Genomic DNA, 19,572 nt, shown 5'->3' on the forward strand with positions numbered 1-19,572 from the left:
TTGTAACCTATGTTTGTAGATTGCAACGTCGTGACATGCGTGCTCAAAATAAACGTGATTTCTGTCCCGGTTCTGTACTTTGTTGTCAATGCATAAATTTTCGCTCCATATCTGCAAAACCCCAGAACCTCTGAAATTGAAGCAAGACACTCGCGAAGTTGGCTTCATCAACTTGGCCCCTCCTGCTGAAAAGGTTGCCCCTGGCGTAGTGTATGTAACACAGGATTTAGAAACGATGATGCGTAGGTAGGTTTCTGTGTCATTTTTCAATCCTGTCAGGTGCACTGTGTCAATGACATTTGGTATTGTGCACCATCTTAAAGACTTGCCGTCGGAGTGTCTGTGTACATGCCAAGTCCTCTTTTAATGAGTCACGATGACTGATGAGTTGCAATATGTGTGTATGACGGGTAGAAAAGAACACACAGACACAACTTCCATATAAAAGAGATCAATATTTTTAAGCTCCACCAGCTCCTTACAAGCAGAAAAACAAAATCCAAGCTGCACATAATAATGTAGACACTTGTAAAAAGAATGGCACTTGAGGCACGTGTACATCCATGTAAATTGGTCCCGAGCTGCCAAGCATGAAAAACACTGCTTCAGCTCATCATAAAATACTTGGTCACAATAAAAAAAAATTACCAGCACTATTGTCTCGCACACGCACACATGTCTTCACAACACCAAATACCTTGTTCGAGTACAAAGCAAAAAGGTTTTGTAAGCGCTTTCTCCTTTCCACTCTTGTAAAACCGTCACGTCGACACAAAGGCAAAAAGCAGGGCTGCATCGACCCTGTTAGCACAGGCGACTGCTACAACCTGCTACAATGAGCATTATCAACACAGGCACGCGTAAAACCAATCCCAGCGTTAAAAAAAAATGCTGCATCACAACCACACGAGACGATTACTTCAGACCTGGACATCCATCTGTCAGAACAGTCCTAGGAGACAAAAAAAGAGACTCGCTGAGCGCTAAATGCATAACATTATGGAGGCCCTCTACATAAAGCCCTTCTACATCGTGGCTTGTAGAGTCGCCTACAAAAACTGACGAGCCGCACGACTGCTTTCAAACACTAGAGTGTTCACAACACCTGTGCATGGAGCTTTAAACAAAATGTTTTAATCCGCAATACCTTTTACTACCTACAACCACTGGGAATTAATGAACCAATATCATGGCACAATTGTGAGGCATACCATAGTGGACAACTCTGAATTAAATTTAACCACCTGTTCTTATTTTTCCAGTTTTTTTTTCATCATGCATCAAAATCAAGGTACAGTACTCACAGATTCAAACGTGACACGAAATTTTTCAGCACAGTGACTGGTATGCATAATTGCTCGAGATGGGCGAACCTATTAACCAAAGATGATGATGACCCTAATCTGCATATTTGAGTCGAAATTACACCAATACGACTCAACCTTAAGACAGTGGAAATGAAAGTGTGTGCATTACTTAGACGTAAATGGTCTTGTTTCAGTCCGTTAGTACTGTACGCATGTTTCTGCATTTCGCCCCATCAAAATCAGCCAAGGCAGGGGATTGAATGCGTGGCTTTGTACCATGCAGTGCAACACCTCGACTACTTAGTCCCAACAGCTGGTGTTATTGCGACCTACACTGTGATTTAGTATCGAAGCGAAAGGTGCCCATTTAACAAACCGAAAATGAACGTCTGGTACGAGACCAAGCATCCTGTAAATTTTCCTAGCCAGCAGTACGTGTTTTTCACACACAGCCTTGTTGTAGAAAGGTTTTAGTAAAACAGGCTATCAAACAGGTCACTCGAATGCACACTGAATTGACAACAATAGGAGGTGGTGCACAACAGTGCTACCCCCAGATAACCCAACCAGTCCCACCCAAAGACGAACAAAATGACCGCAACACCAACAAAGATACCGCCCACAAGGGAGTTTAACAATGCATAAGGCACACACGGCAGTGACAACAATAACAATTGATGATAAAAAAATAAAGGAGTACAAAGAGGAAAGCCCATTTGTCATTGCCACCAGGTGGCCAAAACCATCTCGTAATATAAGGGCAACTGTTGCTCTCCCTTAAATAATAGCTCAAGTGTGCAAGCAGTAGCGTGCGGTCACACTTAAGCACTAGTTCTACCACACTTAAACAATAGCTCAAGTGTAGTGGACCACTTGGTTACACTTAAGCAATAGCTTAAAGGGCCCACGACACCCAACTTTCAATCATAATCTGTGTTACGTGGGTTAATCCTAGTGCATTCAGAAACATGCTGGCCAAATTTTAGCGCGTTTGGTTGAGCATTTAACTTATAGTTGAACATTTTTATAAACACGCGGGCTGCCTGGTGTTGGGCTTCACAGTGCACTTGCGAGCAGTGACGTAACAAGCGACTAGCTGTTACGCCACTTCCAGCGAATGATATTGGACCGTGGTTAGCTGCGCGTGAGATTGAGATAACTTGGCTTTCTCCAGCTTGGCATCGAAATAGAACAATTTGAAGTAGCCGAAATTTGTAAGAAGACTACAGCTCTGCTCCTTCTGGATCATGACGTCACACGCGCCATGGCAAAATGGCGGTCACCGGCGTAGGAAGGAGTGTACAGCCGGCCACTTCTACGACTTGCTTTGCACTAAAATATTCTTTTATGGAACACTTTTCATATCTTTAAAAGAAATAACAAACTCTCTAATTCTAGTCTTTGCTGAAAACCGCAAATAGTTGGATGATCCCGTCATGGCCTCTCTGGAACCAAATGCAATTGTAAGGCCTAGAAACAACCGCTTAACGTTTCACACATTTACTTGACTATAGGACGAATTGCTTAAACTGTTGCTTAATACGTTTAGGATCACGTGCACACTTACGCAATACTTTTAAGTGTGAAAATACACTGGTCATTCACACCCTTATGAAAGAACACGTGTAAAGCATCCTCCACCCAAGTACAGAAAAAAAAAGTCTAACAAAGTGTCATCCCCACTTGCCTTTGCAGTTCCATGCACTTAGAAGGCTGAAAGTAGGATGTTAGGCTCAAAAAAGGAAATGAAATGTTATTTCAAAAACATGTATTCTAGCCTGTTATCTATTTTAAACGAAACAGCCCTGGAAGGTAGATTTCAGAGCGATTTTCAATTTTCGATCTTTGGCTTCATTTCCTTGAGCATCATAAATACCTACTCCATGCTGTGTTGAAATTATTAGTTCACAGCGAAATCTCCAGTTCCCGCATACTGCTTTGAAAAAGGGCAGATAATTCTACTTACAAGAAAAAAAAAATAGCTATGTGGCTTCCAAACCACAAGCAATTTTGAAATATAAAAACGATGACAATAAATATGTGTGCATGTATATATATGCTTCACAACCATATAATGAAGCAATGCTTATTTTTTTTCGGAGAAAAAGAAAGCAGAATATGAAGAAGTACGGTCAGAGCATCGTTTTCTAGATGGGTGAATGTACGACCGATAAATTAAGGAATGGAATCAAGGAGGAAGAAGAAAATTGGCTGACGGACACATTTCCAAGCATCGCAAGCGTAGGCTAGTGACATGTAAGACGACAAATTTCTATGTAGCAGACTCTCCTTGATCTGCTTCCGTCGTGCAAAATAACGACACTTGAGAAGCACTGAAGGATGGGAAACATATGTGCGAGATAGGTAACTTGGAACCAAGGCCTGTTTCACAACACTGGACCCGTTGCTGCAACGTCAGCTGAAGAGGAAATCCATTATTGTCACAACACAGCGACGCTGGCTTTGATACATGTTGCTCATGATACACTGAACCATTCACTCCATTTTCACATCATATCTTTCCTAATAGGTAATCACTGAAATAAGAATGAAAGAATATCAAGAAAATGTAGCCCTCACGATTGGAGACGAAAAACAAAGAACTAATGTAACAGCAATATCAGGCTTGCAAGTGAGACGTAACACCTCTAGGCCACCGCACTTGAAAGAAAGAAGCTGTCGCGAAAGCTCAGTACATCAAGTAATACAAAATATGCATTGTTTTGGTTCAGCTTAATGTGCAAGCTCTCGAAAATTTAGATGTAAAAACAGAACAAAACAAGACCTAAGTGAAGAAATCTCCAACACCTGTAGTCCATACTAGATAAAACGACACATTTACAAAAAAAAAAAAACCTGTCTGGTGAAGTGGTACACTTGGTGTCTCACAACAGCCACATCACCGGTTTTTGTTTGCGATGCTCACTAAAACCAGATTCGTCACTGGTGTGGCGCACACGCTACCCTGTGAACCTTGCGGTGACGATGATTCGAAGTTATAAATGGCTGACGCAGAGATGAAAGAAAAAGCGCTCACAACCAAAATGACAACCGAACACGACGATGCTATTACAACATCTTCGTTTCACCTTGCAGCAAAGGCCAAGTGACGCTTGGGCGAACAAGTTGACTCTTCGACAGCGTGGAGAGTTTATGATGGCGTTTTGCAGCTAAAACAGTCATTTTTGCAGCCATTTGCTGTTAGATCAGTGCACCAAAATGATAATCAAACTAACACCAGCGCAAATTAAGTGCACGGAATCATTTTAGTTAACTTTACAGCATGCTCACCATGCAGTTGGCATTTCGATGCTCATTTTAAGTGTTTGCTGAAATGCTTGAAACGCAGTTATGCTTGGTGGCCAAGTGGTGAACCAAAAATAGGGCTACCCAAAGATAGTTTTTTGCACACCATAGTTCTCTTAGTCACGGTCCACAAAGAGTTTTTCGACATCATCAGAAAAACAAATGCGTGTGAACAAGATGACCAAGAAAAATCTAGAGAGAAAGTTTGTTCTCTATAGCCGCCATTGCCCACTGCTTCTGAACACGGAAAACACACATGTATGAGAAAATGCGGGGCGCATTATTCGATATGATCCTTCCAAGAAATTATCATTCTACAAAGTGCTTGGCACCACGTGTGAGCTTTATATAGGATACACCAATAGCTGCACGGACTGGCTTAATCGTGAGCAAGGTAAAAGGAAGGCTGCTCTTCATGGACACATCTGTCACATAGGAACCACAACCAAAATACTAATGTGTATACTGTTCTAAAAATACATGACACAATTATTTTGTTTTTGATTCAACAGCATCCCTCAAAACTCGCTGCTCAAGAATGATGTGGAGGTACTTGGTAACTACTGTCTTCGGCTGGTCACTCCAGCAATGGCCGCGAGATTTTCAAACAAAAGAACAACACGAAGAAAGAAAGGACACCAGTACATAATTTCCACGAGCATTCTGTTAAACAGTACCACCTCAAACTAATTGGTTACAACGTTGAAATTGCGTGGTAAAGCAACAAACAGACCTCACAGCTGCTTTTAACTGAACAACATTCAGAAAATTACGACAATAATGTCAGAGCGCTCAATCGATGCAAAATACTTAAATGAGAGGCCAAATTAGGACTGCGCTTTTTTAACAATCCAAATACACTCAGACCTCATTATAACGAAGTCATGTTTGCTACCAAAATACTTCATTATATCCAAAAATTCCTTATAAACAATTATTTGTAACACAGTTGAATGACAAATTTATTGGTCACTTACTTCATTGCAACCAATGAATCGTTATATCCCAATTCTTTGTATCGAGGTTTGACTGTTCCTCCGTGCAACTGTACTTCCCAGTTCTACAGAGTTGTATCAAGGTTTGAGTGTACCTCCGTGCAACTGTACTTCCCAGTTCTATAGAGTGACCAGCCGAAGATGTGCTCATGAAACATGTGCAAGATATGACAAGATACGACAGATGTCCAAACGGTAATTTCTGTTTAGCCATGACCTGCAGCCAGTTCTTCTTGGGACGAGCAGTTTACCGTAATATTGCACAGTGCCACCGCATGGCAGAAAAACCTTAAATTAAAAATTGGCAAGCCCATGATCACACCGGGGTTGAAGATCCACAACCAAAGAGTTTTGAAATAAAAACTGAAGCTGGCAACAGCCGATGCCACATGTGTGCGAACACGAGGAAAGGGCGGTTGAGAAGAGAGATTGCAAATAGTATTGCACGCAAGCTGCAACTTGTTCTTCAAAAGACATAAAATGACATTCTGCATTTTTTGTTCGACACCTAAAGACATATCTCCTAAAGGAAGGTACGTCCTAAATAAAGAAGCCACTGGAGTGGAGGAGGAAAGAGCAAGGCAGGCCAATCAGCCAGTGTGTAAAAGAGACTGACTCACAGATCAATCACTATTGCTCTCTTAAACGTAAATGCCGGACCGATTATTAGAAAAGAAGAACCAGTTGTTTGTTCTTGACAAGAGACCAGTGCGCATAACTGACTGGCTTACAAATCAATAACTATTGCTCGGTCTGTGTAAACGCTGGACCAATTACCGTGTTTACTCGCATAATAGGTGCACTTTTTTTTTTTTCTAGGAAATCCGGTTTCAAGTTCGGGATATGCCAGTTATGAGGGGTTAAATTTCCGAAAATTTCATTCCCAACTGCAGCATAGACCGTTGATAACGTAAGTCGCCGATGTCATGAATATCCACGCTACAGCTGAAACAACCTTTTTTCACAGGCTACACTAGCACAAAACGTGTTGAGCTTGCAGTCTCGCATGCCCAAGAATCGACGATGCCACGCGGTGGGCAATCAAATTTCCAAAAATTAACATAGAAAGATCTGCACTGCCAATGAAATTAACGTAAAAAAAAAACTATGAAAAGAAAGCACCCTTGTGGGGTTGTGGAAATTTGTCGATTACGTTTCAGGCTACCTAGATTATGCGCATTATCATGACTAAAATTTAGTGCGCTGAACCGTACCGATTGTTCAATTACATGGGCTCACACCCAATATCCTATACATTAAAATCAAATTCCGAACCACCATTCGAGTGTTACCAGCGTCAACCAAGCTCCCTTTCTTTTCAAAAGTAGGGCTACTGAAAAGAGTTACAGTGAAATATCGGTAGAACGAACCCCACGTTAACGAACTTTTCTTATTAACGAACATTTAAAAAGTCCCACACCGACTGGTAATAGTTTCAATGTAAAATTATTTCCCTACCACTTACTTCAGAATAACAAACTTTTCAGAATAACAAGCATTAATTTAGTTCCACGTTATATTAACAACGCCTCAGTACTACAAACTCGTGTTCTGGAATTCGTCGCGATCACCAGAGCGGTACGCAAGCAGACTACAAAGCGAATGGACGCCTTGCTTCTCGAAAGACGCGCGACGGTGTGGAGGAAAAAAAAAGAAGAAAAAGGCAACTTTTTTTCTTTCTGTATGTTGAAACGTCTACGCTGCAGGTTTACAAGCGCAGAGGCGAGGGCAACACGAGAGGGCAAGGTCAGCAAGGCAGAGTAGCGGTTGCGGAGCAGGAAGCATGGGCGAAAAACCTGAGACAGCGAGGAAGCAGAAAACGAAACGCGAGAAAGTTTCTTTTTTAGCACTTTCTTTTCTTCGAAAGAAGCGATGACAGCCGCGACGCTTCGGGTTTTTTTTTTTTTCTTGGAGACCTTGTTTGTCAGTCCTCAACTTTGACCCGCCGCGACCGCCACCGAAAAGCACCAACTGTGATTAGGCCTAGCTAGGCTACGATTCAGCATGTTGTCACAGGAAGTTTGTACGCGACAACATGAAGATTGGCCATCGAAAAGATTGCACTCAAAGAACTGACCCAAGAGCAATGCGCGTGATACAATGCTTAGGTTCGCGACCATGAAATCAACAGGAACAAAAATCCGCTGACCTCTTGAAAGTCCGTATGGTGGCAGCAAAGGCGAAAGCTCGCACCAAAAAGCCGAAAAGCTCTCAAGTTTGCAGATGACGTAACAAACGCAATAAAGACGATGGTTTTTCGGACAGGAAACTGAATGCGCACTTGACGGGGATGCAATTACATGTTCCATACAGACCGCACGCGGCCGAGCTAGCGGCCAGAGCCATGCCGGCACCGATAAAAGGGTTACACCTAAGCAACCGTCTTTCTTCCTCACTCGGCGAGCCCGCAGAGCTGATGCAGTGCTGTCATGGTCCTTTTCTCTTTCCTTTTTCCTCGCTTCAGTCAACGGAAAAGGGCCGTGCAAATACGGTACAGAAGTACTGATCACGGCCAAGTTCCGGGTGTACCTATTATGCGCGGAAATAAAAAAATCTGATTTGTTGCGACCAAACTGGGGATGCACCTATTATGCGAGTAAATATGGCATAAAAGAAGAACCAACGGTTTGTTCTTGACAAGAGTTGGTGAAAAGCATCTTTGAATGATCATCACTGATGTGGTATGCAACAAAATTTGCAAAGACCTAGAATGCTTCATTCTGACAACATTGACGCAAAGACGTGTTGAGTAACACTTGTATGACAATACTGGCCACCTTAATCCCATAGCGATTGCAAGGAAAGTGCTTCCTTTGTTCTTTGATTGAAACAAAACATCTTATTACGCCACTGGTAACACGGTGGAGGTCTCATAATACTTTCTGGATGCATTTCAAACTTCAGCAACTTCTTTTTAGAACATCCTTGGCAGTGCAACGGGTACAACAATGAAGAATACCCGAAAGGTCGATAATCCTATGGCAAGTGTAAACATTATTGGAGTGCGAGTGGGGCCAGGGCACTCTCAATTTCAGAAATCATTGACAGAGATTCATCATTACACTGAGCAACGAGGTAACCAGGCAGTAGGAAAGAACTTTAAACTCCAAAAAACCAAGACCAAAAAGAAAGAGTAAACAGGATGAGCCCTAAAATGAGTGCTTTCTTTTCAGTCTTGTTTTTTGGCAATTCAAAGTTGCTTCCTAATGTGTTACTAACTAGCCCAAGCTTCCGTGCCTTCAATTAGACAGACATAGCTCTCAGTTACAGATTGAGGCTTATGAAAAGTGGTTAATGTTTTATGCTAGATTGAAAGGCAGCACTTGGCTGGATTTTCAAATGACTTTTGTGCCCACATCCAAAAACAAATTGAGCTTCGTGTTGCAGGAGATGTTAACTGCGGCAACAACACTAATCGTGATGTCCCATGATGCCCTGTCCAATCGTGATACAGTAGGTACATTCCTTGCTCTGCATGGATGGAGGTTGCATGTTAACAGCACAGCAGACAAAAATTTACACCAGCAGGTAAACAAAACATGCTGTAAGATCTGTACTTTGAGTTCAAGTTCTGCCAGTCAACACCAATGTAGAGGTCGCTCACATATGCATCATTGGCAACACTAGTACTACAGTAACACAGTCGATCCCAGATATATCAAATTATTGACTATATCGAACAGCTGAAAAATCAGATTGAATTTCCCATGCAAAAGTACGGGACCAGTGCACCCATATATCGAACTCCCGCACGACGGCAAATCCGCTATATCGGACGCTGCGTTGCGCCGAAGCCCAGGAAGTGAATTTTTCCTAGCGAACATTGATCAATTTTCGGCCGCATTCTAACAAGTTCTGATCCCTTTTCATGCACAGGTGATGAAAAAGCGGTGTTATTCCATCACACTGTTCTGATTCATTGCGCGGTGTTTGCAAATGCACTGGTATGTTTGATGCATGATCTGCAGGTCTTAACGCGAGGGCGTAGTGTTTTTCGAAAAGACCAATTGCCAAGGACACCAAGGTGAGAATGCTTAGTGACTCGACGATCTGGTTGCAGAATTCACATTCCCTTCCTTGCTTGTTAGCACACAATGGCATGCGATGGGCATGCGAGCCTGGAAAGCATGTCCTTCGCGATGTGCAACCTCGTGACATTTTTTTTCCTTTAGTGTTTTCGGTTTTATTATGCATGTTTTGGAGGCTATGAGCTAAAAGCAGCGGCTGCCAGCTACAAAACCAAAAGTGACATCGATATCGCCAACATGTGGAAAATCAGATGGAACTCGGCATTGTCTTTTGATCTTTATGGACGTGTGTACTTCTCGCCTCGTTCCTTATAAATTTTCATTCAGGAGTTGGAACAGAATGTCGACCCGCATGTAGCGATAAAAAGCATGACCGGCGCTTTGAGCGACATCTACTAAAGCACCGTCGTAAACTTTCCTTGCGGACCAGGTGATGACTTCGGGTGCGCCATGACGACTGACAACCACATGCGGTGCCTCAGTGAATTCTGCAACTTATCAGTGTTTCCGGGCACCATCTCGGACAGTGAGCGACTTGATTGGTGAAGATGACGATGTAGCTGTTTCTGTCTGCATCAATGCTGAAATCATGGCTGCCATTGCTGTTGCCCCGAAAGTGTACCCTTGCAGTTCTGAATATGCCAATGCCTTCGCTGCTGTTGCGAACCAACCTTGCATCGGCAACAAAGCTTGCATCGGCGTTCTGCGTCAGTTAACGCTGTTGTGGCCGAAGGGGCTGAATTTGCTTATTCGAAAAGCTTCAATGATATTGAGGACGACTGGAGTTTGCCAGTGTGCAAGATATTTTATGCAAAATAAAGTACGATAAATTTGTAGTTCACACCTTATTCTTTAAACTGTGAGTGAATCATTATGTTAGCACATGTAATGATTTCTGAGGCCTGAAATGCTTTAATTTAGGCCTTCAGTGCGCATATTTTGTATTATGAATTATTAATATATCCGGGATCGACTGTTTTTGTTGGTGCATTACATCCCAAAACAATGATAGGGCTATGCCGTATAGACTCCGAAAATTTCAAGTACCTGAAGTTCCTTAACATGCGCCTAAATCTGAGCACGTTCAGCCTCCACCGAAATGCAGCCAGCCCGGATGAGATTCAATCCTGCCACCTTTTGAGTCACCAGTCAAGCACCATAACAACTAGATTACCACCGTGGGTCATTTCATTTTTAACACGGCATTTCGCGATGGATAATACGTTGGCGGATGACGTAAGGTTCCCCAATTTCTTTTTCTCTGCCAAGACAACAGCGTCAACTGAAGATTGCAGTACAAATGCTGCTCATCACCCGACCTACACTACAAATGAACCGATAAACGCCCGACTGACCAAGAGCGGCACAGACGCCTACAGTATCTACAGATGCAAACAATGAGCAAATGTACAAAGACACAACCAACTCCACTACCTGTGCGAACTGGCTGCCTATATCTCAATAACGAAACCCTGCAAGCAAGCGTACATGTAGACAGGCAGCTGCTGCATCTCGCAAAGCATACAAGAAACTGTGGACATCGTCCCGAGATCACCGACATCTTATTTGCGAGCATGGCGTTGCCACCTATCACTGGGCTTGTTTGCGAACTGCCTACAGAGTGACCGCATAGGAAGGTCACCTAAAGAAGCGTGGCAGTGCGCAGGTTTCCCCTCAGGACAGTGTCCATGGCAACCTGGAACACCACCTGCACATTGCTTGTGTCGGTGGCCGTGGTGAAGTGAGGGTACACGACCTTGTTCGGGTCCCGGTTGCGGCTCTGGAACTTGTGCTGGATGAAAAGTGCGCCGCTGTCCACGTCATAGTCGGCACCTGCATGCATTTGTGCACACAACTTGAATTGGGTGGATTGTCTCAGCTACAGGGGCATCTACTTGGATCACTGTATGTGTTTCACAGTCGTATGACTTCAGTGAGGTTAGTGGTAGATAGCAACACTAAGTTCCGCAGGCGTGATGCTACGAGTTTACCATCTCACACGTTATTACGGTGCCGTCATACGTGATGTGTGTAGCACACAGATCCGCAGTCCATTGTCACAGCGGTTCCACTGCAATCTGACAACCTTTATAAAGAGAAGTGGGAAAGAGAAAAAAAGAAACACCAGGCTTGCGCGGAACGCACGGCACAGTCACAACAAAAGCTGCAAGAGTGGCCTTTCAGAGCCTTTGCTGAACACACTATTTGGGTTGGGTAACTGGGACAAGTGCACTTGCACGGTATCCACTATGCCATGAATCACCATACCTTTTGTGTAGTAGGGGGGCATTCACTATGCCATTCTTCGCAATTCTTCAGACAAATATGGTACCCGCTACATACTTGCAAGAAATTCTGTGCAATTTTTGATGCTCTGGCTGATGAAGAAAAATTATACCTGAAGCTTTTGTAATGGGTTGGAACATTCGATGATGCACTCATTACGCAATTCGCATTGTGTGATGCCTGGTTGTTCCTTTGCTGTTTTAAAACACTTTATTACTAATAAAAATGCAATTCCTTTTTCGACATCAAGCCTGCCTAAGGTCAGTTTGCAACAGAGTTTCAAGCACAGGCATGGCTCTTTGGTAGAATACTGGGCTGGCACGCAGGGGACCCGGATTCAAATCCCATTGTGTCCTTGGTGTTTATTTACTTAAGTCTTTTTTTTTTCTTACTTTGTACTATGATGGTTATGGACACCAATGGTGGCAGCAGCGGTGGCCAAAAACTGCGGTGCACGTTACCCGTGTTGTGACCTCATAACAGCTTTCGCTTTAAAAGGTGTTCTGGCACAAGCCATTGAAAAATAGTGGTAGAACTCAGCCACAGCTTTTTAGTTGCCTTAACACATTTATCACGCAATTGTTACCCTGTGTAGAGGATGCAACCTGACACCCGCCATTCGTGACATCAATGCCTGCAACAGCCAGTTAGGCCTCATCTTCCGTTCTGTTTCTCATTCTTGCTACTCTCTGCCTGGCACAGAACCTCGATGATACAACTATGGTTAACACGAATTCCTTGATGGGACGAATCTTAAGGTTGTTTTGGATGGACTACAACATATAAAATACGCAGTGATTCGGTGTTATACGAACAGTCTCCCCAGCCTTTGCGGACGATAGACCTCTACTGGGGTACGTCACAGCATGACGTCACCGGTGCATGTGCAAGGCGGCGGCTGGCAAAACACTTCTGCCGGTGGCTGAGTGGGGTGCAGTCACTCAGTGCTTAGGGCAAGTTTTTTTCTTTTCTTTTTGAAAGCTTAATCTTCATCTCACAGTGGCAACATTAGCTGTGGTATGTGTCAGAGAACATCTAGGTGTATGGTAAAGTGCGTGATGAAATATTTGCCACGCTGGCTGACTATCTTGGAGAAGTGAACACACGTGGAGGCCTGTGCGAGGAACAGCGGGACATGATCTTCGAAAATGTACAGTGTGGACTGTGGCATGAAGTGAGCGTTGAAAGGCATCGTCAATGTTGGTTCACCTTTGTGGACGGTGAAACTGGGAATATTGTGCATGGTGTGTGCAGTGTGAAAAACGCAATGTGTCTTGTTTGCGAAAACACTGGTATTCGGTGTTGGCCGGTTGCAATAACCGGTTGTCGATGGAACATTACGGTCTGACATTTTAGTCAAGGTAAAAATGCATTTGATGCAATCATCTGCGAGTGGGTACATCTCAGCGTATGCACGGCGTGCAGAAAAATAAAAGTGCATAATCTCTTGGCGATATATACGACAATGTATGAGCTATAAGCATGTTGTAGCGTTGCTGAATCTGCATATACGCTTCATCACGGCTATAACTCGTATTATCAGATACCTGATACGTGGTAATAAAAACAGCGGAGATTTCCGTTTCTTATCTACTTTGTGCTTTTATGGCTCGATCCTTATGAAGTGACAATGTGCATTAGAAGTTTGTGTATCAGGCCTAAAGGAGCAATATAGGTACGAAAACATGTTAAAGTTTCAAATGCAGCAAGGTAACTGTGTCAGATAATACTATATATTATTAAGTTGTCGGGTTTTATATCATATGAGGGTTATTGAGAAACGCAGCAGCAGAATTTCACTTTAATTTTCACGAGGTTATGTTAACCTCAGCATAATGCATGTCAAGAGGTGCTTCTTTCTTTTTTTTTTTTTTTCATTAATCTCCGATCAGACTCTCACGCAATGAGTGAGAATCTTATTCGTAACGTCGCGCACAGCAGCTCAAAACCATGCTGCCGCCAATGCTGTATCTCGTTTAAAACTGCATTGTACATGCCACGATATAAATTGAATAAGTCTACAACTATGCCATGCAAATATTTCTCAAAAAGCCAGCCACCATGTACATTCAAAACGTTTGCTTTCGAAAAAGATCAGACTTTTTTGCGGCTGCCTTCTACGTGGGTGAAGCCCACTGCGTGCTAGTCGCGTCTCTCAGTACACTAAGTAAAGTTTCTCCTTCCATCCATCTACGACGAGTAAATTTCCACACTATGAGCAGTGACCTTCCACGGCCCCCTTCTTTCAAAAGCTTTTTAGAACATAGCAATGTAGAAATTTTTGTCAAAGAAATGGAGACATGCAGCTCTGCTAAGCAGAAAGATGCCGCCGGCAGAACTTTCTTGCCAACCAGCTCCTGCTCCGAGAGAGGGTATGCTGGGCGGGGTGCCCGCAGTGACGTCACACTGTTTACAAACAGGGAGAAGTCTATTGGCCGCTGCACGGCAGCAGCGCAATGCGGCTTGTCTGTGGGAGAAAAGCCCAAGCTAAACGGTGTGAATGTGGCAAAAGTCGCTGGAATTTTCCTCACTTTAAAGGCCAGGAAAACAAACTGCGAGGCCGACGTGAAAAAAAAAAAAAGTGGTACAAGGCCAATTTTCCTGCCACACGATAGCAGACCATCCTTTTGCTTCACAGCTTTGACTACACCGACTGCTCTAACTCTCGAACCATGTGATGTAAACAACCAGCCGCTAATTCAACATGGTGGCAAGGGCGTCGGCGGTGGATCACGTCAACGCTATTGCGTACTACCCTTGCAACACGTCAAAGCTCATGAACTTGATAATGACGTATTCATCGAGAGCCTGGTTTGGATTACGATCGCTGAGAACAGCGGAAGTAGAAGAGGGTGCAGCAGCAGCGAGACGGCATGCCCTAGTCTGTCTCGATTTCACACAGCCGGCCGAATCCATCGCCGCAGCTGCGTCTGCTCGTGTGATTTCTGCTGGCGTATCTTCCGAAACCATTGTAAAGGCGTAGACTGTTTCTCTTTTGTGCTTTGCACGCATGACTAGAACATCAATTCTCAAGAAATAAGCAAACTGGAATGAATTCTGAAGCAGTGAGGGTGACCGTGGCATGCACAAGGGGCACAATGAATGTGAATGTTCCCGACGGGGGCGGACGTGGTTTTCCAGCCGCTCTGGCGTTTCTGCTTGAATACTCCGGGACTGATCTTTTTTTTGTCGACTTCCCGGCGCATTTTTCCGATAAGTTTGAATGCTTTCCCTCGTTTTGATTTCAAGTGAACGCGCGGCGCCAGCAGCATGAGTGAGGAAACTGCAGCACTTTAATAAGAGGCGCTGAAAGCAGGAAAGGTCAAAGAACATCATGGACTTCTTTCAGTAAGAAGTAGTTGACCCCAATAAAGTTCTTGTTCATCTTCATGATCAGCTTTAACTTGTTTTTGGTTCATACGAATTCGAGACGGTACGAATATTTTGTGCGCTCCCTTAAAGTTCGTATCATTGAGATTCTACTGCATGTTTGCAATTCACATATATTACAAAACATTTGGGGAAGTGCCGTAATTACACGCGTATAACCTTCACCAAGAACAACCGAAAGTTTTAGTGGCAATGTGGTGGTGCGAATATTACGGGGAGAGGGGGGGGTCTTGCAGTGCGAAGAAGCTTGGGATGCACTGCCGTTCGAAGCCTCTTCCTTTAGTCGCCAAACATGTCCCCGTCATACGCTTGCATAATCTGCTCTTCGTTCTTCACGCAAGAGCTCAGCGTGCTTTTCTTCACATTGAACTTTTCCATCACTTCTTTTCGAGATGCTCCCACTTGCAACTACTTCAATATTTTCACCTTTGCAGACAAATCCTTTGCTTCATACTACGCCCCCTTCACTGCGGGAGTTGGGGCGGTTGGGGCCGCAGGAGACGGAGGCGAAGCCATTCCGGCGTTGCTTGCGTGGTGGTCACGTGGGCGCGCACGAAGTAGACAATACAAACACACACAAAACACGCACGGTGATAAAAACGAAATAAAAACTGCCGAACTTTTCAAAAACAGCAAACAGTAAGACTGCAGATAACACTGATCACGTACAAATAAATAATTTAAACCACACTAGAGGTGAGCAATCCAACTCAACAGTCACGCAAAGGTGTTTAAGGCGCAAGAAGAAAAGGAAAGGCAAATCCGTGGGTTGCCCGTTGCTGATGACAGTAGTGATGCACTGCCTTCCATTTTAGTTGTTTAAACAACCATGTGTGTGTGTGTGTGTTTTTTTGTGCCTCTGAGATGTACTACCCTTGAATGAGGTTTTGAATCTCAGAGGCCGCAATCCGATCGCAAAGTTGTTTATGTGCACCGTCGATTTGGCCGGCAGAATCCGCTGCTACTTTCCCGTCATGACTCGACTGAGGTCGGACGTTCGAATTAACTGAAGCGTGGCCGAATTTGTCCGAATTAATGAGAGTTTTAAGTCATAGAACAATGTACATTGTACGGGATCAGACGCTATGACTGAATTAACCAATATTCCAAATTAACAGGGGTGGAATTAACGAGATTTTACTGTAAATTTATTCTTACTTCTTCACCACTTGATCGTCTTCATTTACTTTACGTGGATGCCGCTATCACGATGGGCAACCAACCCGGGAAAGCATTTCCTGCGCTTTTCGCCCGGAGTGAAAGATGCTTAAGTAGTTATACAAGAGTGGTCAGACAAAAAGAATGAGTGTGCCCACCTTTATAGTCCGGCAGGTAGTAGCGCAGATGCCGGTCCGAATAGAGGATCTTTTCCCGGAACAGGTCCAACTTGTTCAGGAACAAAATCTGCGAATGAGTTCACGATAGTCTTTGTTAGAGGCATCTGAATATTTGATCACTTCGAATATTTGAACAAATATTACAGTATTCAAACTCACTTCGATTTGAATTTAAATTACTAGAAATTGCAAAGTGTACTCAAACCTCAATATAACGAACCTGGATATAACGAAGTGAAGAATACTCTTGCAATATATACAGCATTAGAAATATACTTTAATAAGGAATTTTTGGATATAATGAGTTACCATCGTGCAATATACAACTTTGTTATAACGAGGTGGAAGTGCATTCAAAATTAATGAATACATGCTATGAATGCACCTATGCCACAAAAATCTACACTGCCTCAAAAGCCCCACCTCAAGGTTAAATGAATGCATTAGCCTCACATCGATTCATCATTTCTAAGCTTAGGAGCTTGTTATACTGGCTGATGTGCTATAAGTATAGTAAATAATAAAATGAAACATATTTTAAAGGCTATCGCCTACATTCTACCAAATGTTATATCCTTCTACTACTCAAAGTTGTTTCCACTTTCCTTTGACCAGAAAAAGAATGATATCTGCATGTGCCTTGTTTCAATTGAAAAAAAAAAAAAGAATTGTGCAGGTTAGCTAAGTCGTGACATCTTATGCGATATATAATATTCAAATTAGATTTGAAATTATGGAACCAAATTGCAATTCATGCAGGCCTGATTTCATTATTTGCACAAGCCTAGCCTTTGAATGCATCTGATACACGAATCCCGTCAACCACTGGTAATTCCCAATTCCACCCATAAAAGGAACACTGAAGTGACACAATGACTTATTTTTATTGACAAACTGCACTTTGAGAACGCTAATGTAGCAAGTTTCACCATAATAATAAGTTCCATATTAGAGGAGAAAATCAAGGTTGAAGTTTATTTTTAAATTTCACGCCGAAACCTCCACACGTAACATCAATAATTTCAAAACATCTATATTGCACATTTTGACGACATCGGCTGAATGACATTAACTTAAACTTCGTACGTTAGGTCTACGACACCCAAAGATGACAATGTACTTCATTTTTATCGATTAAAAGCTATGTAGGAACACCTTGACAATCTATGAAGTCAAGGTGTTTGGTGTGGGAGTCTCCAGGTGGCATCTCCACCCGCACTTTCTTTTTCACCCGTTTGGTCGCTTACCAAGCGTTCTCTCGCGTCAAAAGTGGTGTTTTCGGGATTGTGGAATTGTGCTTTATTGATATGCCAAAAATCGTTCTTCCATTTATTGTCTCAGTAAGAATGGATAATAAAGCAAGTGTTCAAAACACCAGAACTGCTTCTTTTTTTTTTTCTATAACACCACCCACAATATTGCAGCCAATAAAAGTGGTTTGTTGCCTCGAAGCGTCTAGGTGTTTAAGATGCATGACTGTGATGGTGTTAATGATTTGTGTAATTTCCATCACTAGAATGTTTTCCTCTTGAAAGTATTTCGCATATTGTTGCATTTGTAGTACCCATTACACTCAGACCTCGTTATAACGAAACGAGATATAACAAAATAATATATATACCGAAGTAAATGAAATTCCCCTTGAAAGCTCCATTGAGAACCGTGCATTTTAAACGTTGTTGTAAAGAAGTAAAACTGACCGGTAAATTAATATAACCAACTAAATTAGTCTACCAAATAGTCTACAAAAAACAAAAAAACTATCGTAGTGTGTTACGTATATCGTTTTCTGCAGAGTTTGACGCTCATTCGACGCGGCTCTTTCGAAACTCTCGCGCTGACATTACAGCCACGCAACACACGGCCTAGAAAGCCCTCCTTCTCACACAGCCAGCAGAGAAGATTGAGGAAGCGGTCAGCGGGTCACACGACCGAGAAGCAGCGCCACGGTGCAAAGCGATTTCCCTCTCACATATAAGAACACACGATGGGGAAGCTTCAGAAGACTTACATTTATTCAATAATCAGAGGACATCCGTCATTATTGAAGTAATCGGTGATGCTCACCCGCACACGTTTGCCTTGCAGCGAGTCAATAAATTTCGCATGTAGTTTGCAAAGCTTAGTAGCTCGCAACTAAGTCCAGCACCAACACTCTCTAAAGACGGTGGCAACGACTGCGTCTCCGATACTACCCTTTGCACCGAGAAAGGAGGAGTCTCCGCAACAGTTTTCTTTTTTTAAAGATGATAGTTTTTCTTGGGGACCTTCGACGCAAAAATTTTGGTCTGTCTGTACATTTGTCTACTTGTCCACTCTTAACAGCATCGGGTATTTGAAACGGCCGACCCCATCCGCAGCGCCCACCTATGTTGCTCAAGCTTCAGCATTCATACTTGTGCAATTGTCGATTAAAAAGCAATTATCGCGCGTGTCTGGGGCCCCATAACAACACGCATATATTCTAACAACACGCCTTTTACTAGAAAAGGCATACATAAATAATTTTAAGGACCGTAGCGCTTATCACGATGCGCTGACCATCCAACGCTTGCACGGAAAGGCGAGTGTTTCCAACGCTTTGCCAAAACGAGACGGTGGTGGCATCTACCCGTCGCCTTGCGTTCTACAACTTATCACCTCTGAGATGGGCGTGTACACTCGTCTCAAATCCACGTGCTTCGTTTTATAAAAAAAAAAACTGCCAGATGGCGCTTATGTCTCACGTGTGACGTGACTTGATGCGCTCGTTTGCCTCCGCTGCACGCTCGGGGCACTCTAATGCAGCCCCTCCAGAATACCATTCACCGATTTTCTTGAGCAGAACATCGAATAAATGTTTTGTTCACTCTCGCCACACGCAAGACTATCGTCTTTCGACAACATTGCAGATTAAATGCAGATACGGGGCCAATTTTTTTTC

The 19,572-nt window shown here is 43.2% G+C and overlaps 1 protein-coding gene across 1 annotated transcript in view; it reads right to left on the reverse strand.

The window, feature by feature from the left end:
* Window positions 1-435: 435 nt before the first annotated feature.
* Window positions 436-19,572, reverse strand: part of LOC119180249 (guanine nucleotide-binding protein G(o) subunit alpha) — a 41,451-nt gene continuing 22,314 nt past the window's right edge. The window contains exons 9-11 of the mRNA XM_037431396.2: window positions 16,629-16,716; window positions 11,279-11,469; window positions 436-952 (exon numbers count right to left, since the gene is read on the reverse strand). Of these exons, the coding sequence (XP_037287293.2) occupies window positions 11,279-11,469; window positions 16,629-16,716 (279 nt within the window). The 3' untranslated portion in view covers window positions 436-952. The remainder of the gene's footprint in view (window positions 953-11,278; window positions 11,470-16,628; window positions 16,717-19,572) is intronic.

Source organism: Rhipicephalus microplus, chromosome 7 (genome assembly GCF_043290135.1).
Source record: "Rhipicephalus microplus isolate Deutch F79 chromosome 7, USDA_Rmic, whole genome shotgun sequence".
In the NCBI taxonomy this organism is placed as follows: Eukaryota; Metazoa; Arthropoda; class Arachnida; order Ixodida; family Ixodidae; genus Rhipicephalus; species Rhipicephalus microplus.